The sequence below is a fragment of the Miniopterus schreibersii genome (assembly GCF_964146895.1).
Source record: "Miniopterus schreibersii genome assembly, chromosome: 19".
In the NCBI taxonomy this organism is placed as follows: Eukaryota; Metazoa; Chordata; class Mammalia; order Chiroptera; family Miniopteridae; genus Miniopterus; species Miniopterus schreibersii.
Genome location: NC_138119.1, coordinates 14,893,970 through 14,918,649, shown reverse-complemented (window position 1 = coordinate 14,918,649; position 24,680 = coordinate 14,893,970). Strand labels below are relative to the sequence as shown.

The following is a 24,680-nucleotide window of genomic DNA, read 5'->3' as shown; positions in this document are numbered from 1 at the left end:
ATCAATTTAATGCTTTTCACTGAATCATATATTTACTCATTAAACAAATGTTTAGTGAATCCATTAAACACAGTGCACTCAAGACATGCAAGCATGTATCAAATGATCTGACTTCCAAGACCTTGCAAATATAAAACTAAAAAGGAGATAAATAACATTAGGTTGGATGCATGACAATGTAGCACCCTATCACCAAAGAGAAGCTTTAATTACTTAACGATTTTCATTCACCCAACAAATAGCAGTATCAAAACTGCCTGTCACCCACAAATCCCAGGCCAGCTTTTGTACTTTAAAGCTGCCTAAGGAATGCATAGATGAACTAACAAGAGTTAATGTCTTTTCACAACACCTAATCATTAAGGAATTCATCCCCAACTTCATGACAGAACTATTTCAGCACCCCTGTAACACAACACAAATCCTACCACTTCTTTCTTAATAGAGAGGAAGATAAAACAAACAAAACGCAAAATCCCTTTTTTTTTTTAAATTATGTTTATTGATTTCAGAGAGGATGGGAGAGGGAGAGAGAAACATACATCAATGATGAGAGAGTGACTGATCAGCTGCCTCCTGCACACCCCCTACTGGGGATCGAGCCCTCAACTTTGGCATGTGCCCTGACCAGGAATTGAACCATGATCTCCAGGATCATACATAGGTTGATGCTCAATCACTGAGCCATGCCAGCTAGGTCAAAAGCCCACTTTTTATCACCTCCTTATAACCACTTATTTTAAAATATTTGCAGCCCAGACAGTGTTGCTCAATGGCTAAGCGTCAACCCATGAACCAGGTCACAGTTTGATTCCCTGTCAGGGCACATGCCCGGGTTTTGGGCTCGATCCCCAGTAGGGGGCATACAGGAGGCAGCCAATCAATAATTCTCTCTCATTGATGTTTCTATCTCCTTCTCCCTTTCCCTTCCTCTCTCTGAAATTTAAAAAAAAAAAAAATTTACATGTATGCAATACAGGATAAAATGTAAAATCTTATGTACAAATACTATTGTACTTAGTCCCTTTGCCCATGGATTCTAGGCCATTGACAGTGTACCTGAACCCATTACTCACCTTACAATGTACAAAAGTACTTTTGATTACATGTAGGACTGAGGAGGGAAGACTCTGAATATTTTCTAGAATGATGGAGTCCTGTGTGGCACAGACATGCTGAACACATCCCGTAAGAGCTCCTAAGACCTGTACCATTGTCTGGAAATAAGGAAAGATGTTACATTCACAATATATTTTTTATGCACCTAAAAACTGTCAGACTGGGGGTTAGGGTAGAGCAGTGAACAAAACGGACACTGTACCTCTGTTCATAGAATTTCAGTCTATCAGAACTACACATACTGGGACAACTAGCTAGCCATTAGGTTAAAAAAAAAGCTGGAATCCTAACCCACACATCAAAAAACATGGCAGCATTCTGCCCACATGCTTTGAAGTTAGTTAGGGCGTGCTAGCTCAATTACTCAATTTCCTTTAAGAGTTTAGATGTTTACTCAGCATGAAACTGTACAAAAAATTTCAGAATTTATGTATTCATATCTTTAATTCTATAAATATAATTCCAGTACTGGGCCACCACATAAAGAATACAAGGCTAATTAATATCAGTATAAAAATTCTCATATTCTTTGAGCTCCCTCTGTCTCTCCTTTTCTAATACATTTGACTTACTTGTAAAATATTCCTTAGAGTGCTCTGGATTTCTAAGTTTTGGCTTGATAGCTCTCTGGCTTGACTGGTCAACTCATACATCATGTCATCAAATAATTTCACAGTCTGTAAAAACAAAGCAGGTTATTAATATAAATAGAAATCAATGGAAAGGAAAGATACCTTTTAAAAATCAGATGACTTTTATTTTTACATCAGTAACATCCTTAGAATATTATCTAGCTTAACAACTGCATCTAATTAAGTCTAAAATATATGTTTTATATATACATGGTGGGGCAAAGGTAGGTTTACTGATGTATGTGAAACAGCATTTATTCTTGTATTATTACTTATTATTTATTATTTTCCATATGGACAATTGTAAACCTACTTTTGCCCCACCCTGTATAATATATATAGTCATTCTACAGTACGGTCTTCAAAAAAAAAGACCTCAGACAGAAATTGACTTATTTTACATTTCTGTGGTTTGAATCTAATAACAACAATTAAAAAAATCATTCATAGTTCATTTTTTGGTGAAGTAACAAATATAAGCGCTACTCTTTTCATAATAAAAGATGATAGTCTTAACCAGTCAACATTCATATGGGCATTTTTTTACAAGATCCATTTCTGGTAGAATCTCCTATTCACTTGTATTCTTAGCATTTGTTTTGACCACCAGGAAAAGGTCTAGCTGCTGTTAGAATTTGTTCTTGACCAGCAGCAAAGGTCCAGCTGCTACATACAGTTCCCCTTTTCAATCAACTCAAAATACATTTCCTGGGTTAGAGGCACAATATGTGACCTCAGAACTAAGTATTTCACCTGTGAAAAGTTGGCCACCTTAAGATCTTAATTCTAAGACGTTTCTAAACAATTTAAACGACCTACGCACTGCAGAAATAAGCACGCCAGCAACAAGACAAGGTGATTAAAGAGGGTCCTGTTTCCCACTGTTTCCCACAGGCCTGCTGATGCTCAACATCCTGTTGTCATGTATGTAGCAGCTGGACCTTTTCCTGGTGGTGAAAAGAAATGCTAAGAAGTTCTTCAGATAGACAATAACCAAGTGAATACGAGTAAAAGGAATTCTGACGGTTACTTGCCTCAAAGCTAAACTTAAGAAGAGCTCCGTTCCAATAAGAGAACAAGTTATCATACATGTTTCATCCTGGCACCAAAGTACCTTTAATTCTCTCAATTGAAAAAAAAAAGACAGCTTTTCAAAGAAAAAGTATCATACATCTAAAAAGTAATAACAGTAATCTGTAAATATGATGTTTTCTCTTAGTTAATTGATTTTACCAGTATTCCAGCCATTTTTATCTTAAGACTTCTTTAATAAACCTTGGGTCCATTTCTCTAGACAATGCTATTCAACAATTACTAATAAACTCTAGAGAGAAGACACAACGAAAGGACTTGCTACCTTTATCACCCATTCCAAATTTTCATTTAATAGCACTACAATATAAGAGCATTTAAAACTAACTACAAATAATTTAAGTTCAGAAATATATCTGAAAATATAATAATTTTTAATCATCTAATTACTCTAACACCACCATATTTTCACATGAGCTCTATTTTCTACTACTTTATTTGTATGACAAATATGTTTGAAACATTTTTTAAAAGCCACAATTAAGAATGATCTAAAACAGGGGTTAGATTTTAACAGTCTTTGTTTTATAACCTGTACACCTAATAATAGTACTGTACCTTTGGCAGCACTTGTGAAAAGAAAGTCTGTTCCAATGTCAGGTGGTTCATATGAGGTAAAAACATTTCTACAATGATTTTCAGAATTTCTATAAAGCAAAATAGTAACACATTTTGTAGGAATATTAAGTGATGTCAGTCAACAAACAATGATCATGCTCTTTCCAAATGGGAGACTATGTAAGCACAACCCACAGAAAGCGCTGTACAGTTTCAAACACCATAATCTATGTAGAGACCTATTAAGTAATTGAAATAATAGCTAAAAAAGGGAAAATATGTCCAGCAATTAAGAACCACTTAATGGATGTGAGTAGTTTTAATAAATAGGATCTTTAAGTGACTTAGAGATTATGTAAAAACAATAAAAAATGTTTACAGTACTTTAAAATTAAACAAAAAGGTCCCAAAAGAGTAGCGCGATTTTAATACATGTAAACATGTACATACAAAGAATAAAAGGTAATCTGAAAGGAATGTACAGAAATTCAGTGAGAATGTTCTCTATTAAAATCTTAAGTATTTCAGATCCATGGGTGTTTCACAGTCTTCTGCATGTTTTTCTGCATATTTCAAATTTTCTACAATGAATATGTGTAACTCATACTCAGATAAAAAATAATTCTATTCCTTAAAAAAAAAAAATTAGACCCCAACAGGCAACACAGATTCAAATTATAAACAAATATTCCACAACCATTCTCACTCAAAACAAATATAAACTACTGTCTAGTCTTTATTCTCTACCTCCTCTCCTGGCTAACCAAGTAAATCACGTCAAGAAAGAGTGATGAAGACATAAAGAAAGTCAACTTTTTCCAATTAACAAATGTGTCATCACCTAAATAATCAGCTTTCTGTAACCTAGAAACTATTTTCTAAAGCTACTTCACATGTTAGAGGCTGAAAGCAGTAGACTGCAAGTTATGTTTCACAGTGGTCTAACCACAGTTTAACAACTAACATTTAAAGTTTACATTGTGCTTATACATACACTATTAAACAGAACACATTTGCTATCTATCGAAAATGGAATTTAAAACTCTTAAGTACTGTAATTAGGAGGAACTTGGGCATTTTAAGTAACTGAAGGTTATAGAGGCTGTAACACTACAATAGGAAAAGATTCAATTTGAAGGGAATACAATGCTATATTGGTAAGTATGACTCAGATCTTACTAACATAAAAATAAATCATACAATTAAGATAGTTTTACTTACGAATAGGCTCAATCCAACTGTCAGAATGTTGATACATGGAGTAAAATAATTAAGGAAGATCACAGTAATAGGAAGTTCACTACTGAGAAAAAACTTAAAAGGACCATTCTTGAAGTTTAAGCAATGATCCTTAAGAGATTGAAACTAGGCTCAAATTACTGGCATAAATTCGTTTTTAAAAAGTTAATGCTTACTAGGTAAACAAACAATATTTTTTTAAAAACTTTATGGAAATATTTTCAAAATTGCTCAGGGATATTCTTGCCTTTTCAAGCTATGTGTAAGCCATAAAATATTTTTGACAGCTGAAAAACAGTGCTACAATGAGCCATGATTTCTGGTGTCTCATGCAGAAAAGCAATTTCTCCCTTCTCAGCATTTCCATACTTTATCTGTATCTGTCTTAAGTCACTCACCACTTTTCTATCTTGTTTTCATATTATTTTCATACCTTTCTTACCAGCCTCATCAGACTGAAACTCCTCTGCACACAGCAGGAGCTTACAAAATATGTTACCATAAATTATCCTAATAATAATCACATTATAAAACATACACTTGTATACCACCAAGAATTGTTAGAGCCCGGCCGGGCGTGGCTCAGCAGTTGAGCGTCAACCTAAGACCCAGGCGATGAGGTTCGATTCCAGGTGAGGGCACATGCCTGGTTTCGGGCTCGATCAATGACTCTCTCATCATTGTTTTTATCTCTCTCTCTCCCTCTCCTTTCTTCTCTCTGAAATCAATAAAGATTTTTTTTTTTTTAAAAGAATTGTTAGAAATGTTACAATGAAAAACCAATATAAGAATCATTAAGAAAAAGGGGCATCTGTAATATTTTAAACAAAAATAAAATTTGAAAATATATAAAAAATAAAAGCATATTTAACAATGAAAAGGGGAAAAAAAAGAATCATTAAAGAATGTGTCAATAAGAAAAATGAATATCCCATAACCCCATCACATTAATAAGATTTTTCTTCTGAAACTTAATGATGTATATATATTTTTTGCAGCAGCATTCAAAATGAGGTAGAGTCATTAACTTATTTGAGTCTGGTAGGATAGAACTTGCCTTATGGAGAAATTTCAGCAAAGGTCAAAAAAAAAGTCTAGCCTCTTAAAAATTAAACATAAGTTATGATTACTAAGGCATGCAAGTAAAGACTGGAAAATAATATGTAAAGTGCAAACCATTAAAATAATTATATTTCAGTGACGGAACCGTTGATTTACTGCAAACTTTAATTTGTTGAAAATCGTGTAGAAAAGAAATATCATTAATGAGACTTCCAGGCATTTAAAAACCCCAATATTTTTAGCCCTTTACTCATTGCTTAGTATGTGCCAGGCACCGTTCTAGGTGCCGAGATAATGCAGTGAAAACTCCTGCCGTTATGACTCCTCCTTTCCTTACAGTGTTGTGAGGAAAAGTGAAAAATGAACAAAACAAACAAGATGATTTCTGTTCATGATAAAGTACTCTTCAGAAAACCAAACAGGACAAAGAAATAAAAGTGTGGCAGAATGGGTTTGGGGGACCTACCTAAAGTTGAGGGCTCTGAAAAGGGCCAAGTGAGATGACACTTGAGCCAAGACCTGAATAATGACCCCAAAAGGCACAAAAAGACTGGGAGAATAAACGAAGCTGAGGGACAAGCAAGCATGAAGACCCCGAAGCAGGGGCGTTTCATGCCTTCGTGGATGAAATGTAGTGAGCTAGGAAGGAGGAAAAGGCAAGGCTTAGATTACATGGGGCCTTAGGTAAGTTTGAATTTTATTTCTAATTTGTTAACAAGCCACTGGGGGCTGATTTAAAAAGGAAATGAAAGATCTGTCTTTCACTCATAACTATTTTTGAAGACTGGATTAGAAGAGGACATAGGAAACTATTAACAATAGTCCAGGTGAGAGGTGATGAGGGTTTGGAATAAAGTGGTAGCAACTGGGGATGGAGATAAAAAGACACATTCAAGATACAGCTTGAAGTCAGAGACAATTGAACTTGCTGACTGGATGTGAGGATTCAAGGTTTGTGAATCCATTTACAGTAAGTCCTCAATGTTGTCCATTGGTTCTGTGGCTTAAAGCAACACAATGTATTAAAAAAACAATTTTTCCATAGGTTAATTGATATAAACAAGAGTTAAGTTCCTATTTTATAATGAAATGACTTTGAATAAAATTGTTATTCGAGGACCTGCTGTATTTCAATGAAGACAAGTGGGGGAAGAGCAGGTGTGGGTCCTTCTGAATAAGTGTCAGATGCAAAATCAGGTGGGAATGCTGACTTTCAATTACTGAAGTTCCCCCTATAAGTTTGAAGGGAAGAAGAGGAACCATGTTCCTTATCTTTGTTACTCCAAAGCCTGCCACCCTGCCTGAGACATGATAGGGACCTAGTACATGTCTTTGAGAAGGACAGCTATTTTGTTTCCGAAGTCAAAATCCTTTAGGATGGCAATTGCATATCTGCACAACCACAAAAAAAGGGCTTCAGTACCTAGTGGGGGGGTGCTAATGCCTAGATGAATCATGTCTCTGGGATGATAACACCTGTCTTTGGCTTTAATTGTAAAAATTATTTGTGCAGTGTCGAGACTCTCTCAAGTGAAGGTCACTTTTTCTTTTAAGTGTAGTTTTATGTTGAAGGTGAGCTCAAAGGCATAGAAAAAAACTACCTTTTAACATGAAAGGTGAGGACTCCCGGCACATTTACAACCACAAAGGCACGAAGACTACTAAAAAATGGTCTGCACCTGTACAACAGAGGCATCAAGCAACTCAACCCCAGCAGATGGAACCAGTAACAAAAATTAGCAACTCCTTCTAATCAGCAATACAGGAAAAGAGGTGGGAGAGGGTGAGGAGAAGAGCATTTTAACATCTTTTACAGACTTGGCACCACGGCAGAACTGCCTCCTTTAAATCTCACAGTACTGGGGAAGGTATTATTCATATCCACAAACCACCCAGCTTAGAGTCAGGGCTCGCTTTACAGCTCAGTCCTTGTCTCCTCCGCTCTCCTGTCCAAGAGTATTTACACTGAACTGCACTTGACGAGTACAGAAAAACTCCAAGGCACAGAGGAATGGACGAAAACGCCACTCCCACTTCCAGTCATGGGGCAGAGGACACCTCTGCAAGCCCTAGCAGTCCCAAAGCTAGGCATGCCCTGGCTCTCGGACGCACGGTCCTCGCTCGCCCTCCGTCCCCTGCTGCTCCATCTCGCTCACCAACAAAGAACTGAGAGGGATCAGCCCCCGGGAACGCCACACGACCCGGCGGTGGCTGTGACTCGGCCGAGGAGAAAGGTACGACACCTGCCCCCCACCCCTTTCTGGGTGCCAGCGACAGCGAAGGATATGAGAAGCCGAGGCAGGACAGTCGGCAGCTCCCGGCGACACAGCTCCTCCGGCCAGCTGCTTAATTCCTCCAAGGGGACGGCGCTGGCCGGGACCGCGCGCTCCTGAGACATGCTTTCGCCCAGGAGCGGCTTCAAAACACTCCCGCCACCGCCGAGACCGGAAACGCCGCCAGTCCCGGCAGGCCTTGCGAGCTCTCCGCCGGCGCCAAAACCATAGAGAGGGAGCGGGCTGCGTTCCTTGTCGAGCCCGGGCCCAGAGCGGCTGGGAAAAGCCAGGCCTCCCTGGCCGGTGGAGGACTCGACTCACTGGTGCGCTCTTTTAGCGCGGAGCATTTGGCCGGAAGTCGGGTTTCTACGCGCCGCGGTGAGCTGGCCGCTTGCAGAGCTGTGAGCATCCCCAGGTCTGTGTACTTGTAAATGTTGCATTGAGTTGTTTTGGGAAGGTGAGGGCCGGAACTCCCCAGATTTGCTACCCTCGGCCCCAGGGGGATTTGAGATTGCACACCTGGGAGTGGGATTGGGCCCGGTTCCTGCCCACTCAACCGTGTGACCCTACTGTGTACATCTTGTGTAATGGGAATAGAGACCCCACCTGCCAGAATTGTGCAATCTGAAGCAGATATAGCACCGTAGATACAGATAAGAGTCTCAGTAAAGTTGCTTCCACTTTCTACGGGACTCTCCAAACGTTCAGTGTCCTTATTTTGTGCTTTTTCTGCCACCAAACTAACCTTTACTGATTACTCCAAAATCACCCCACTCCCATACGCTTAGGGCTGCTGGTCTCCACTAAGTATAGTGAGGTCATTTGGATGAACTTGCACCAAAGCAGACCCGTGCAAGTTTTTACAGGGCTACACATTTACCAGAATAAACTCTTGGGTTCCTGTTACTTGAAACAGGAACCGACTGAGTGAAGAGATTCTGGCAGTATAGTAGGTAAATATATTTGGGCTGGGTCATGACAGATGACATACACCAAGTAGCCAGGCTTGTCAGTTCCTTCCCCAAAATTTGGGACTTTGTTTTTTCTAGTTGTTGCTGTTTTGTTTTTTTTATTTGTTTTTACTTTTCATTCTCTAATCCAGCTTTTGACACCTGAGAGGTGGTGTGTTTCCAAATCTCTTTATCTCCCTCACAACTTGTATAGAAAAAGCAACTTGTATAGCTGGGGGGGGGGAGCTGTTTAATATTATATTTTAAGGAAATGTGTCATTTTGCTTTTTACTAACAATTTTATTTCTCTTTGTTTTTTCTCCATAGTTAAACTGGGGGAGAAAAAAAAAGCAAACACCTCTAAAAAGTCATTTGGAAACATCTCTAAATATTTGTAACTGTATGCGCTGCTAAAGAGAAATTGACCAAAATGAAATTACTTGAATAACTGAGACAGGTTTATGTTCGTTTCATCAATTCCATCCAGAAGCTGAGGAGTCTCCCTTTGAATTGAAGGATTGTGCAAGGATGACCTTCCAATTTAATTTCACTATAGAAGACCATCTGGAAAATGAATTAACGCCCCTTGGAGATGAAGCTTTGGCGCCGAATTCCTCAAAAGAGTCTTCAGTCTCAGAAAGTCAAAAAGGTAAACACAGGGACACAAAATGTTTTACAGAGCAGTCTGACTTGCCTCAGGATCACTCGTGGGGACCTAAGTCAGTGGGACATGCAGCTCCCTCCCAAGACACACACAACTCACTCGATGTAGCTAACAGTTCAGGGAACTTGGAGCCTCATGAAAAACAGCCTTGCTTGAGACTTGCCAAAGAGCATGCTGTGCCTGAAGATTTAAAGAAAGTGTTAGAAAATAAAGTCATAGAAACATTACCGGGTCTCCAGCACGTTAACGTATCAATAGTGAAAACCATCTTGTTAAAAGAGAACTTCCCTGGAGAAAACATCATTTCAAAAAGCTTTTCTTCTCACTCTGATCTGATTACCGGTGTTTATGAAGGAGGCTTAAAAATCTGGGAATGTACCTTTGACCTCCTGGCTTATTTCACAAAGGCCCAAGTGAAATTTGCTGGGAAAAGAGTGTTGGATCTTGGCTGTGGATCAGGGTTGCTGGGTTTAATTGCACTCAAGGAAGGGGCAAGAGAAGTTCATTTTCAAGATTATAACAGTATGGTGATCGATGAAGTAACCTTACCTAATGTGGTGGCTAACTCCACTTCGGAAGATGAAGAAAATGACAGAAACGAACCAGATGTGAAAAGATGCAGGAAATCAAAAGTAGCCCAAGAACTAAGTCAATGCCGGTTCTTTTCTGGGGAGTGGACTGAGTTTTGTAAGCTTGTACTAACCAGTGAAAAACTCTTTGAAAAATATGATCTCATTCTCACCTCAGAAACCATTTACAATCCAGACTATTATGGTACTTTGCACCAAACATTCCTTCAATTGCTAGGTAAAAATGGGCGGGTGCTTTTGGCCAGCAAAGCACATTATTTTGGTGTAGGTGGAGGTGTTCATCTCTTTCAAAAGTTTGTAGAAGAAAGGAATGTATTTGAAACTAGAACACTTGAAATAATTGATGAAGGACTAAAAAGATTCCTAATTGAAATGACTTTTAAGTACCCTAGTTAATGTCCACAAAACGTCCTAAGTGAAATAAACAGAATAAAAACTTTAGAATGTTTAATTCCTGCTTTGCTATTATTTTTTCTGAAATTAGGATTCAATGAAAAATATTTACTGGACATCTGTTAACCAGGTACTTTGTATAGCAAATACTTACAACCTTATGAGATGTATGTCATGCTCATTTTAATAATGATCATAATAGCTGTTTTCAGCATTTATTATGTGCAGGGCAGAAGAGCTTTACATATACTAACATTTAATATTCAAAACAGCCCTGAATTAGGTTACAATTCAGGTTATAATTAATATCTCCATTTTATATATTAAAAAATTGAGACTCAAGGAAGTAATTTGATCCCCATCACATTTCTCACCTTGAACCAGAATCTGAATTGAAGTCTACTTAAAAGCTTTTCTCACCACCTCATTAGTCTCAACCTTACCATTGCCTGTTTTTCATCACAAATATTTCTTAGCACCCTTGTATTATTCTGAAATGAGTCATAGTTAAAGAAACTTATTTACACACATCATTAAAAACTGTATACATTATACATAAATCCCTAATGTATATAGTCATATATATGTGCACACACTATATATGTAATTATAACATGAAGAAAGTCATTTATAATCAAGTAATTGGCATCTCACCAGGTAAATGCACAGGTATAGCTACAGAGAAGACATGTGATGGTCAGATGCTTATACCTAGGGTACCATTAGTAAATGCAAGACAGCCAGTATCAATGATTTTGAGACAAATAGGTATCTCCCAGTACTCCAAGATGAATTAGACTCCCAATGAGGTATCATCCAGGCCTGTTCACAAGTAGAAGGGCAACATGCCCTACACAAGGACTCAGCACAATTTCAGCCCTTAGGGAGGCACTGAAAACTGGAGTCAAAGCATAAGCCCAGTCCTGGAAACTAGGTAATTCTGGGGTAATATCCTAACAGGGACCCACCTACCCACGTGAGCTGGCAGCAAAAGAGCCTCAAGTCACAAATTATGGCCACAAAAGCACAGTGTACCTTCTCATGTAAATAGTTTTAACTCAGGCATTCAAAGAGGTATACATATGTTATGACAATGAGCTTTGGAATCCAATACCTTGGGTTAAAATTCAGTTTCCCCATCTTACAGATGGGGAACCCAAAGCTCAGGGTTTATACTAGCATCTCCCTAACAGAGTTCTTTTAAATAATAATGTTGAGCATTTATCATGATTCCTTCCACATGGTTCCTATATATAAATGGAAATTATTACTTCCAAGAATTTTTAAAAATATTTTTATTGATTTTTAGAGAAAGAGAGAAATATCAATCAGTTGCCTCCCACACACACCCTGACCAAGGACTGAATCTGAACCTGGTGCAGGGATTCAATGGAAACCGGCAACCTTTCGGTCCACAAGATGACAACCAACTGAGCCACACAGGCCAGGGCTCCAAGAATTCTCATATATTTAGTCATCCTGTTTTCTCTATCAAATAGGAAGCCATGTTCACTCTTGTGAAAAATTAGGTGTGTTTACAAATGCCAGTTCAGCACCAACCTCCATGCTCTCCCTCCACACACACCCTCCCCCCACTCCACCTCAAAGTTTCTAAGTAGTCCTTTTTGGAAGCTTCAGTGTTTTGCTCATTAGGGATGAAGAAGTGTGCATCTTGTAAAGCCGCACCAAGAGCTTTCTTCTAAAAATTCAGTCCCGGCCATGCTGAGCTCTGCTTTTGAACTTCCATCTGTCAGATGTGCCCGTACCCTTCATTCCATTTCCACTGCCCGAAAATGTCTTTCTGCCCATGGTTCAGAAACAGGACACCAGTAGCTGATGCACTTTGGCAGTCGCCAAAGACACACATGCTGCAGGGTCCACAGGGGAGTTGGGGTCAACACTCAGCTAGAGAGCTAATTTTTTTTTTTAACATGTTTTTATTGATTTCAGAGAGAAGGAAGAGGGAGAGAGAGAAACATCAATGACAGAGAATCACTGATTGGTTGCCTCCTGCAACCAGGCATGTGCCCTGACCAGGAATTGAACCGGGACCTCCTGGTTCATAGGTCAACACTCAACCACTTAGCCATGCTGGCCAGGAGAGAGTTAACTTCGTAAGAGGAGGAAATATGTCTTCATTTTTCAGTACCCTCTACAGTATTTTATTCCTGTACATCATAAATAGCTATTTGAAAAAGAGAAATAGCAGAGAGACTCTGGGATACCATGAACCTCCTCAAAAAATTAAGAATAGAGTTACCATATGATCCAGCAATCCCTCTTCTGGGTATCTACCTGAAAAATTTGAAAACATTTATTTGCATAGATATATGCACCCCTACGTTCACCGCAGCACTATACATGGTGGCCAAGACATGGAAACAACTGAAGTATCCTTTGATAGATGATTGGATAAAGAAGATATGGTACATGTATACAATGGAATACTACTCAGCCTTAAGAAAAGATGAAATACTGCCATTTGTGACAACATGAATGGATCTCTTTTATTTCTTTATTACGTGTTTGTTTCGGGTGTACAGCTTAGCGGTTAGACAATCATATACTCTATATAATGTTCCCCTCACTATTTCCAGTACCCCAACTGGAACCATGCATCGTTATCACAATATCACTGGGATCTTGAGAATATCATGCTAAGCAAAATAAGTCAGAAAAAGTTAAGAACCATACGACTTCACTCATATGTGGGATATAAAACTGAAAGCAGCAAATGAAGAGGAAAAACAAAAACTCAGACACAGACAACAGTATGGTGGTTACCAGAGGGAAGGGGGTAGGGGGTAGTAAAGAGGGTCAAATATATGATGAGGGAGATTTGACTTTGGGTGGTGAGCACACAGAGCAACATACAGATGATGTATCTAGAACTGTACACCTGAAACCTATATGATCTTTTTAACCAATGTCACCCCAATGAATTCAATAAAAAAAATCAACAACAAAAAATCTACAGCTTACATGGTGTCTCCCCTATGACTGCTTCTCTGGTGGTTTCAGCCCCTTGCCCTCCCCATTCTGACATTCTGTGTCAGCTTCTGCCATTTCTACCATTCCCCTTTTCCTTGAAGCTGAACTAAATTTGGAGGGAAGAAAGGAGACCCTCTTGTTTCTTTGATGTCACATTTGAAGGGCCTCTAGGCCAATGTGTACTCTTTCAGCTCTCCAGGCTGAGTAGTGTGAAAAGAAGGGCAGAAGAGGCTCCACTTATCTGGATCAGGAAGTTCACTGCTCAGCCTCTGCCACCTCAGAGTCCAGTCCTTTCAAGGCATAAACTGGAATTGGCCAAAGGTGTTTCCTTCTCCCAGAGCAACCCTGTTCTATTACCTTTCATTTCCCCTTAATCCATATGGCCTTTCCCTTATGAAAAAAATCAACCTGATGGAGGGGAAGAAATCTAGATTGGGGGAAAGAAAGCAACAAAACCATTAGAGATAGAAAATTTATTATTATTCAAATAGCTATGCAAACTGGGGCCCTGAGAAACTTCCAAAGGACTTTCCCATCTAACTTATACATCCCTGTATTACAGGTACCAACACAGAGTAACACATCCAGGAGAACAAAATTAGAATTCAGAAAAAAGATATATCTCAGAGGCCCACCAGATCCCAATTCCTTTCTAAAATATTCTATTACAGTAGTTCTGAGCAAAAATCTTCTTAGCTGGTTGCTGAAGGCTGGATCTGAGTCTGAGCTGATTCTTAAGGCACCAGCTGTCCTGAGGAGGAAGATGGGTGCTGTGAATGAAGGATGACAGCCTTGTTTCTGGGAAAGTAATATCTGATAAGATCAGTCATGGAAGATACAATTCATCACTTTAAAATCAACTTTACTAAAACGACTAGTTGTCCAGTTTAATAATTGTTGAAATAACCACTCCAGAAGTAGTATGCCTTTAATTCCCTTTCAACATGTTATAAATCCTTCAGATGTTGTTAGTAATTATTACTGCTATTTCTGATGTACTAAAATGCTCTGAATACTGCCTGAATTGTGCAAGAGTATAAAACATGACTTCTCTGCTAAGTTTTTATAGTAATTTAAATACCTTGAAAACCACCACTGAGTGAATTAATTTCAATAATCTAAGTAAAAAAGATAGAGTTTCTATATGATTATAACATCTGTGGGTCAATTTTGGACTTACTGTAATAGTTCAAACAATTCTAACTTACACAGCAAGAGGTCATTAGAAAAAAATACTAGTCCAGCAAAACTAGATTATATCAGAGGAATGGTGGCATGAGAGATCCCCTTTGGTCTCACCCTGGAAGTTTCAACAACCTGAAGAGCCATATCTCAACAAAAGATTCCCTGCTCAACTCACAAATACGCCTGAGACCCGCACAGTGAAACACCTAACAGTGGGGAAGTGGAGCAAAAGGGGGAGGCAAAAAGGTAGTGGGGGTGATATGAGCCAGGAACACTGCCCAGCAGGCTGAGCTCACTGCGAAGTTCAGCCAGGAGGCACACCCTTTGGCAGGGAGAAACAGAGACTCGGTGAAGGAGAGAGCAGTACTAACTGTGGCTTAACAGTATCCTGGGCAGGAACACAGCACATGAAAGGGGAGATGGTTGCCAGGCAGTGGGCAACTCAGACAGTGAAACAAAGCCACAAAGCCTGGCCACCTCCCCTTAACCTCCCAGAGATCTCCTCCCTTTGCCCTTGGAGTAGGGTTGCAAAGCACATTAACTGGAGGCAGGAGAACAAATACTGCAGAATTACATTTCTCCCTGAAAAAAGGGTACATACACTCTGTGACCAGTCCCAGGTCAGGGTACAAGGGAGACCTAATGGAGCACTGAGACCACCATCACTAGGAGGGCAAAACAACAAAGAACCTGGAGGGAATCCCCCAGCCCACGCCCACCCCAGGGCACTGCAGCTACACTGACTACAGATATTGCAGGTGACAGTGCTGGTATCTCACAGAGCTAAAAAAAAAAAAAAAAAAAAAGAGCTTGTGATTCAGCGCCACCTACTGGGAAAAGATAGAAAGACCTCTTGGTGTTAATCTGCTAGAGAAGTGGTATTCACACATTAATGCCTAGACAGAGAAGAAATCCAACCATGAATAACCAAGGTAGCAAGGCAGCTAGGAAAGAAAATGAAAAATCTCCAGAAAAAAGACTTAAAGACATGGAAATATGTGACAAAAAGAGAAATCAAGATTGCAGTTCTGAAAATACTCAACGAGATGTGAGAAAATACAGACAAGCAACTTAGCAAGCTCAGAAAACAATGAGCAAAACGAATATTTCACCAAAAAGATTGCAACTTTAAAAAAGAGCCTAACAAGAAATCCTGGCGATGAAGACATCAATTAAAGATAAGAAGAATGAATTGGTGACCTTAGAAAACATAGCAAATCAATTAGAGGAAAGGATCAATGATATCAAAGATAGAAATCTAGAAATAATGCAGAGGGAAGAGAGGCTTGAGCATAAGAAAAAAACAACTCTACAAGAACTATCCCTCCATCAGAAAATGCAATATAAAAATAACAGGCATATCAGAAGTAGAAGAGAGGAAAAAGGGAGCAGAGAGCCTATTCAAACAAATAGTGGATAAGAACTTCCCAAACCTATGGAAAGAACTACATCCTTGAATCCAAGAAGCAAACAGATCACCTAATTACCTCAATCCAAAGAGGCCTTCTCCAAGGCACAGTGTATTTAAACTGTCAAAAATTAATGACAAAGAAAGGACTCTCAAAGCAACCTGAGGAAAAAAAGAATGTTACCTATAAAGGAAAGCCTATTAGGTTATCATCGGACTTCTCAGCAGAAACTCTACAAGCCAGAAGAAAGTGGAATTAAATATTCAAAATGCTGAGAGAGAAATTACCAGCAAAGAATAACGTATCCAGCAAAGTTATCCTTTAAATATAAAAGAGAAATAAAGTCTTTTTCAGACATACGGGAGATGAGGGAATTCATCGCCAGAAGACCTCCATTGCAGGAAATACTCAAGTTTTGTGAAAAAGATTCGATATGATACCAAATGGCAATTGTTCAATTGATTCTCCCATTCATGTATCTTTTAATTTAGCTATTGGCACCCAGAAAGGCCTGGATGTATTTGTCTTCTCTGATACAAGTTAGAAAGTGCTTCTTATTTTCTCATTAAGGGAGGGCAGAGTGAAAAATGTGGCAGAGGAGGTTTTGGCCTTGGATTAAGACATTTTCCCTTTTGAACTAGGAGGGGACACTATTAAGAGTTAACAAAAGGATACATATAAGTTGGAATGCCTTTTGCAGCCAAGTATTTCCGTATAAGTCGCTCAGTACCATACCAGTTAAAACCTTTTGTGGCATGTCCAATGCGTGGAAGATGGACACTTGCTGTTGAAAAGAAAAAAGAATAGATTATGATGTCTTCCTTCATCAAAAATGGATTGATGGGTATAATATGTACATAGGAAAAAATAATCTTTACTCCTAGTCACTCTGTGGTTTCCAGTGAACCAAATGTATATAATCATGGAGCATCCCACTCAAAGCATGCAACTATGTCAAAAATATTCTGGGGAAGGGCTGTAATAGAGAAAAATAATTCTACTGAACACAAAGGCCTACAGGCCCTGGAAATAAATAGGTGCAATGGAAACAGAATATGATCGATGGTTGGGATGTAATTAAAATAAGCAAAGACTCTTTAACAAGTCAATTAGTTCAACAAACTCTATAGTTTGGAAACAACACTAAACTATGGTTTTTCACAGAGAACTGTCTGCTGATGTAGACTGTGACTCTCCAAGAGAGGACACAATAGAGAGCATTTCCCAACTGCCTATGACCAGTTTACTTCATCTCTGGTGCTCTCCTTCCTCATCTGTAAAATCATGATATAAATATCCCAGTGGATGCAGATGGTGCACAGAGATCATGGATACAGGGATAGAAAAGATATTTGGAAGGAAAAAGGGCTTTACAAATACAAGATGACAAGGTGGTTACTTCTGCCACCTCTCACGTCGGGACTTTTACCACATATATTGAACAGGTTCTTGACATTTCTCACCCCTTAAAAATCATATTACATGCTTGGAAACAGAAACCCACCTACTCCTGAGAACTAATGGAAGAGCTTACCTTTCTTTTTCTTTGCTGCTAAAAAAATCTTCTTCAGGCCCTCCTCTAAGGCTGGCATCTTGATGCCAGATAGGACATTGGAGCGATCACGGTGCTGGGCCACAATCAAGGCCAACTAGGAGAAACCATCATTAATAGCTAACATAGAGAGATGGCTACACAGCCAACTCAGTGACCTGCCTTTGGAGGGGGTGTGAGCAGTCCCCCAATAGACACAGCCCTTTATGGACCATTCAAGCTTTAGCTCCACCTCTTTTGAATGCTCTGCCTGAACAGCTATATACTACCAAATCTATGATTTCACACCCCATTGCAATTGTTTTATCTTATTTTGAGGCAACTTTATATAAGCTTTTCTTACTCTTTTTAAGACAGGTTAAAACCTGAGTCCAAGACATGCTGGCTTTTCTAAATGCTCTCAAGGATAAAGAAGGAATTTTTCAGAATCTTAGGAGCAGAAAGGCCTTTTGAGGTTCTTGTACTCCAGCCCACCAGCTGATGCTCAAGCTGTGCAACCACCAGGATTACCAGTCATTTGATCTCTGTTCAAAATGCAAACAAGATCTTTTCTAGAACTTTTCATGTAACAAATGATGAAACCCTCAGAGTTTTTAGTCATGTTTTCTTATTCGTTCAGTAAATGTTTATTGAGCATTTCCTGTGAGCCATACTGCATGAAGTATTGAGAATAAAAAGACAACATTAAACTCTCTGCAACTAGGAGGGGCCTGCCCTGTAGGTCAGGGGAGGGAACAAGGGATTAGGGGAAAGAGCTCCAGATGCTGTGATGAACAGAAGCATGGGGGGGTGCAATGGAAGGTGAGGCTCAATTTGCTTATTACGGGCTGAATTGTGTCCCCCCAAAATTCATGTGTTGAAGCCCTAACACTCAGTACTTCAGAATGTCATTGCATCTGGAGATAAGACCTTTACCACGGTAATTAAATTAAAAAGGCCTTTAGGGTGGGGCCTAATCCAATACAACTGGCCTCCTTATAGGAAGAAGAAATTGGACCCAGAGGAAAGAGCATGTGAGGACACAGCATGAAGCCAACCACCGGCAAGCCAAGGAGAGAGGCCTCAGAGGAAACCGACTTTGTCAGTACCTTAATATTGGACTTGTGCCTCCAGAATTGTGAGAAAATAAGTTTTAGTTTTTTAAGCCACCCAGTCTGTGGTATTTTATAGCAGCCCTAGCAAACTAATATATAGCAAGAGAGGCCAGTGGGAGTAGGAGCGGTTTCAAGAGGAGGTAACAGGAGCCATACTTCAGCTCTGATAGGAGATGTGGTTTTTTTCACTTACCAAATCTTGCCCTTTGTTTCTTGACTCTTTATCATCAATAGGAAATAAAAGGACACCTCCCAAACTCAAGTCTGAGGTAAAATAAAAAGGAGCAACAGAAAGATCATTAAGTTCAGTACAGAGTGAGTCCAATCAGGTTTCAAACTCGCCTTTTCTCGCTCTCCTGGACTGTCACCGTCTTAGATAGGCACTCTTCATTTTTTTCCTCAAAAGCTTTTTCTATTTTATATTTATTTTATAATCGTTTACTATTTGCATTTATTGAACGCCCTACTATTGCAGGCACTGTGCTCCAACCCTGGGGATTCAAAGGTGGATATGACATTCTCTTAAGTGCCCTCACTTCTGTGTCTTTAAAGAGCTCAGTCCTTGGAGTAGCTTCCAGCTCTCAATTCAGTGTCACCTGGGCCATTTGGAAGCTGAATCATTTTTTCCTGATATTTATATTTACCACTGTCATAAAGGTAGGGCTTATTTCCCCAAAAAGCTCAATTTTTACAAAAATATACCTCCTCCAGAGTCTGGCACAGTACTTTACACACAGAAAATAATACTTTTTGAACAGAAATTACTTGGCTAAGGTAGATTAACATATTTCTTTCCTGCCTCATGTACAAGGTTTTATAGTATAAAAAATATTCTTCTTTACTCAGAAATACAAATGGAATCAATAAGAATTGAAAAGAAAAATGTCTGTTAAATCTGCTCAAAAAATATCTGGTAAGTTTGAGCTCTCAAGGTCAAGTCCACAATTGGAATAATTCACCTAAACAAATTGGCAATTCAATTTTTTATTGTCTATAGGAAAATAAAACCAAGGGAGTGAGAGTGTTACCTTTGAAAATTCTCTGCAAGCAATGAGAAAGGTGCATTTTTTTGTAAGTAAGATTCACAACAAGTCACCTGTTTCTTGGGCAAGGACTTAATACATTGGCCGCAGAGGGCCTGACCATATTCTGGAACTTACACTTAGCATTAGGTTATGGAGGTATTTTTACACGTTTTTCCCCTACTCTGGGCCAGCATGTTGAAGTGGGGAATACTGTAAGAAGAGTTTTGTTTTTCATTTTTGTTCGCATCCTCCCAGCCCACCCTACCCTTTGGCAGCCGTCAGCTTCCTCTCTGTATCCATGGGTGTTTCTGCTTTGTTTTTGTTCATCTGTTTTGTGTGTGTGTTTCGATTCCACATATGAGTGAAATCACAGGGTGCTTGCCTTTCTCTGTCAGACTTACTCCACTTAGCATAATACCCTCTAGGTCCATCCATGTTTTCACAAATGGCAAAGTTTCATTCTTTCTTATTGCTGAATAATATGTATATATGTACATCTTCTTTATCCATTCATCTACTGATAGACATTTCGGTTGCTTCCCTATCTTGGCTATTACTAATAATGCTGCGATAAACATAAGAGTGCATATCTCTTTTCCAATTAGTGTTTTTGTTTTCTTCGGATAAATACCCAGAAGTGGAATTGCTGGATCATATGGCGGCTGTTTTTATTTTTTGAGGACTTTCCATACTGTTTTCCACAATGGCTGCACTAATTTACAATCCCACCAATAGTGCACAAGAGTTCCCTTTCCTCTGCATCCTTACCAGTGCTTGTTATTTGTTCATTTACTGATGCTAGCTATTCTGACAGGTGTGAGGTGCTATCTCACTGTGTTTTTAATTTACATTTCCCTGATGATTAGCAATGGTGAGCATCTATTCATTTTGGCCGTCTGTATGTCCTCTTTAGAGAAATGTCTATTCAGGTCCTCGGTCCATTTGTTAATTGGGTTGTCCAGGTGTTAGTTTGTAATCCTTACCCGAGGATATACTCTTATTGATTTCAAAGAGAGAGGAAGAGGGAGGGAGAGAGAGAAAAACATTGTTGTGAAACAGAAACATTGACCAGTTGCCTTCCGTATACACACCAACTGGGTATTGAACCCACAACCTGGGCATGTGCCCTGACTGAGAATGGAACCTACAACCTTTCAATGTACAGGTCAATGCTCCAACCAACTGAGCCACACTGGCCAGTGCAAATTGGATTGTCTGGGAGGTTTTTTGGTGTTAAGTTGCACAAGTTCCTCATGTATTTTGGATATTAACCCTTTATCAGATGTATCATTTGCAAATATCTTTTCCCATTCAGGCACAGGGAGGATAAGGGACTGCCTCAAAGTCACAATACAACTAGCTAATTGATGACAGAATTCAGACTCTAACCAGCTCTTCCAACTCCTTATCTACTACTTTTTAAACCCACTTGATTCCTGTCCTAAATATCATCCCTTATTCCACTCCTACCCCTTCTTCCTGCTGTGCTCCTTACCTTTCATTTTCCCAGCCAGCTCATATATTTTTCTTGACTCAGTGGATCGTTTTTCCAGAGCTGTGAATAAACCACCTCTGCCCCAGTGTCCAGAATCATCTGATAGAATAAAGAGAATAATTTGTTCTATAGGCAAGGTCCAGTCCACAATTTAAAAAAACAAAGGTACACCTAATAGACTAGTAGACAAATAGACTTCCCTTTGGAAAATCAATCTAATTTACTAGGAATATCATAAGTTGGATTTCTCAAATATGTTTACATTTTCTGTAATATATCTGGCCATGGTAACAGGAAATCATCGAAAAACTGAGTGTTCTTAAAGAGCAAAATCTCTGTAGTACGTCTGTAAATCCTGGGAGATGACTGGGGAAGGATGGGGAGTAGATGTAACATAAAGATAGTTGAAGCACTGATATACAACAATACATGACTCCCTGTTTAAGGGTAAGGAAGAGGGAAGGTTAAACGACTTATTCAAGCTGGTGCTAACATAGCTGGTTAGTACCTTGTATTTCGAGTCATTCATTCATATTACAAGTACTTGTCAGCATGTATTACGTGTCAGGCGTTGTTCTAAGCACTAGGGTTATGGCAGTGGACAACAAAAAACCCTGCTCCCGTGAAGCTTATTTTCTAGCTCAATGAAACAAATACGTAATATGTCAGACGGTGATATGTGTCATCAAGTAAAATAAGGTAGGAAAGGGGACAGAAAAATGCAGGGGTGAGGATGGGGCCTGGCCTGTTCTATATGAGGCTAGCAGGGGAGAGCTCTCTGACACACAGACCTTTGAACAATGCTTGATGGTGGCTATCTGCAGAAAGAGGGTCCCAGGCAGAGGAAATAAAAAATAAAAAGTGCAAAAGTCGTGATGGGGAAACATGCTTGGAATTTTGCTTTTTCCCAAAGGATTCATTTGCCTTATAGATGTTGCCTCCTTTCACTCTTAAAAATCTTACGAAGAGAACAGTGTAGATATTATCCCATGATATGGATAAAGAAGCTGAGGCCCAGAAAGGCTGGGTTACCCAACCAGGTAAACAAGAGACGAGTCAAATCCAAGTCTCTTGATAAATTCGCCTTTTCTAACCACACGAAGACCGCACTGGGCCCATCAGTCACCCGCGCGCCAGGGCTCTGCTTCACCCTCCGGTTCCTGGCACCACAGGGACTGAGGCGCCCACCCTGGGCCCCTACTACTTCTCCTACCTACACAGTGCACGATCACAGCATCCTCCGCCCCGGCCTGTGGGTGGGTGACATCACCACTGACATACTGGATGGGGGCTGGGTCTGAATCTTCATAATCCAGTCGGGCTGAGCTCTCATCCTCGCCATCCTCTAGGCTCTCGGGCTCACTCTCCTCGGAAGGCAGGCAGAAGGACTGGTACTTGTTAGACTCCCACCAGGCCATCCTGCAACAGGACAGAGAGAAAAGGAATTTAAGCAGGTGAATCACGATTTCCCATGCAGCACATTCACAAACACTGCTATGCACAAACACTGAGGGCCAAGTGGAAATGCAATGAGAAACTCAGCCCGAGTGAATTTCTGCCTATTTGTAAATACACAAGAAGGCTCATGGATTAGCTTAGCTGCCTCCTGACTATACTTCAATAATGAGCAGCCAACAGATGTCCTTGTTCTTAAGAACATGACTAAATGGGACTGTGAATAAACTACTTTTTGTTAGCTACAATAAAATCTTAAATTTTCTTGCCTCAACTGAGTGTATCTTCTCTGCTTTAGGCACTTAGGACTTTTCACTTAAGTAAACTGTTTAAGGTAAAGTTTAGTCTTTAAAAAAATATTCTGTTACCAATAGGAGATACCAGCTTTATAGAAGTTTCCTGCAATTTTAATTTTTTTTTTTAATGCTCACCCAAGGATATTTTTTCTATTGCTTTGCAGAAAGAGTGGAAGGGGGAGAGAGAAACAACGATGTGAGAGAGACACGTCAATTGATTGCCTCCCACACACACCCCCGACTGGGACCAGGGATCGAGCATGCAACCAAAGTACATGCCCTTGGCTGGAATCAAACCCGGGACACCTTCAGTCCAAAGGCTGACGTTCTAACCACTGAGCAAAACCAGCTAGGGCTTTCTGTAATTTTAAAGTGATATTCAAGCCCTAGCGGGGTAGCTAAGTTGATTAGAGCATCATCCCAATACACAAAGGTTGTGGGGTTCATCCTAGTCAGGGCACATACAAGAATCAACCAGTAAATGCATAAATAAGTGGAACAACAAATTGATGTTTGTCTCTCTCCCTTCCTCTTTCTCTCTCAAATCAATAAATTTAAAAAATGTTTTAAAGTGCTGCTCAGCTGTGGACTCACTATACAATCGTGATTCCTTTACCAATTGTGACCCTCGGCTTTATTAGTAATACACACATACTTTTTCCTATGTTCCACTTCTTCCTTTTTCCTCCTTTTCTCTTCCATTAGTTTCTTTCTCTTGGCTGCTGCTTCTTGTCTTCTCTTTCTTCTCTCCTCCAGCTCTTCTGGACTCAGGATCCGCTTCCTCTTGGTAGACCCCTCCACAAGGCCTGGGATGAGAACCTGTAGGAAGAACAAGATCTATAACCAAGAAGTTTGGGGGCTGCCTGTTCCTTCGTGAGTTCCATTCATCCCTAGAACACACTCTGTATGGAAGCAACATGCTTAATATTTCACAAAACACTGCATCTCCACACCACCCTGTGTGGCAGGAATACGCTTCAGTTTGCACTTCCTTCACACATCTCACTGGCACAGCGAACAGGACATCGTGCGCTAAACTCAACCAAAGCACTGGCATGACTGGTACAGCAATATGCCATTTTGATTAACTTCATTAGGAATAAGGTACTTCAGAAAAATAACTTTTTTAAAATTGAAAGCATACCGTATTACAGGATACCACTTGAGGTTTAACCGTTTTTCTTAATGGAAATCTTCCTACAATGTATTATATTTCTTTCTTAAACAGAATATTTCAACATCATGATTAGCTTGATAGCTAGCATTCAATGAGCACATAGTAAGTGCCAAATAAGTGGACAGTAGAGATACTGTTTGACTGCTACCCTCTCTTAATGACATGGGGTCAGGGTTCTGAAGAGAAGGGTATGTGTTCTGCTGTAATATAGTGATCCCAGGGGTGGGTTAGATGGACAGGCTGCTTTCACCTGCATTAAGTGGCAAAATAAATTGTCCTTCCTAATGTTTTTTATGCCAACTTTTTACATAGTTTTTATACTACAGTACAGTTAATTATATTTATATTTCTAGTTTTTAGTGATTATATGTATTATTTTTTTTTTTTGCTACATTAGAAATGAAAATAAACTGCAAGAAGCTGCAAAAG

At 39.5% G+C, this 24,680-nt stretch overlaps 3 protein-coding genes across 10 annotated transcripts in view; 1 reads left to right on the top strand and 2 right to left on the bottom strand.

Moving 5' to 3' along the window:
• The window catches only part of FIRRM (FIGNL1 interacting regulator of recombination and mitosis), a 35,892-nt gene extending 27,773 nt beyond the window's left edge, over positions 1-8,119 (bottom strand). For 2 of the 4 annotated variants that reach the window (XM_081120743.1, XM_081120744.1), the window contains exons 1-5: positions 7,991-8,119; positions 4,623-4,663; positions 3,402-3,490; positions 1,692-1,796; positions 1,077-1,217 (exon numbers count right to left, since the gene is read on the bottom strand). In XM_081120743.1, the coding sequence (XP_080976869.1) occupies positions 1,077-1,217; positions 1,692-1,796; positions 3,402-3,490; positions 4,623-4,663; positions 7,991-8,100 (486 nt within the window). In that variant the 5' untranslated portion in view covers positions 8,101-8,119. Of the gene's footprint in view, positions 1-1,076; positions 1,218-1,691; positions 1,797-3,401; positions 3,491-4,622; positions 4,664-7,990 lie in introns of those variants that run through there. The other 2 variants (XM_081120745.1, XM_081120746.1) reach the window with 2 other exon arrangements.
• A 183-nt stretch (positions 8,120-8,302) lies between these two features.
• METTL18 (methyltransferase 18, RPL3 N3(tau)-histidine) lies at positions 8,303-10,628 on the top strand. Its single transcript, XM_081120867.1, has 2 exons — positions 8,303-8,390; positions 9,413-10,628. The coding sequence occupies exon 2, from the start codon at positions 9,454-9,456 to the stop codon at positions 10,573-10,575; it is 1,122 nt and encodes a 373-aa protein (XP_080976993.1). The 5' UTR covers positions 8,303-8,390; positions 9,413-9,453; the 3' UTR covers positions 10,576-10,628.
• A 3,393-nt stretch (positions 10,629-14,021) lies between these two features.
• CHD1L (chromodomain helicase DNA binding protein 1 like) overlaps positions 14,022-24,680 on the bottom strand; it is a 48,599-nt gene continuing 37,940 nt past the window's right edge. For all 5 annotated transcript variants that reach the window (XM_081121186.1, XM_081121187.1, XM_081121190.1 and 2 more), the window contains 7 exons: positions 23,730-23,893; positions 22,537-22,742; positions 21,324-21,422; positions 18,997-19,067; positions 17,692-17,806; positions 16,833-16,941; positions 14,022-14,376 (listed from right to left, as the gene is read on the bottom strand). In XM_081121186.1, coding sequence (XP_080977312.1) covers positions 14,298-14,376; positions 16,833-16,941; positions 17,692-17,806; positions 18,997-19,067; positions 21,324-21,422; positions 22,537-22,742; positions 23,730-23,893 — 843 coding nt within the window. In that variant the 3' untranslated portion in view covers positions 14,022-14,297. The remainder of the gene's footprint in view (positions 14,377-16,832; positions 16,942-17,691; positions 17,807-18,996; positions 19,068-21,323; positions 21,423-22,536; positions 22,743-23,729; positions 23,894-24,680) is intronic.

Coding starts and splice junctions, on each gene's coding strand:
- METTL18 (XM_081120867.1), top strand. CDS start 9,454: ATGACCTTCCAATTTAATTTCACTATAGAAGACCATCTGGAAAATGAA.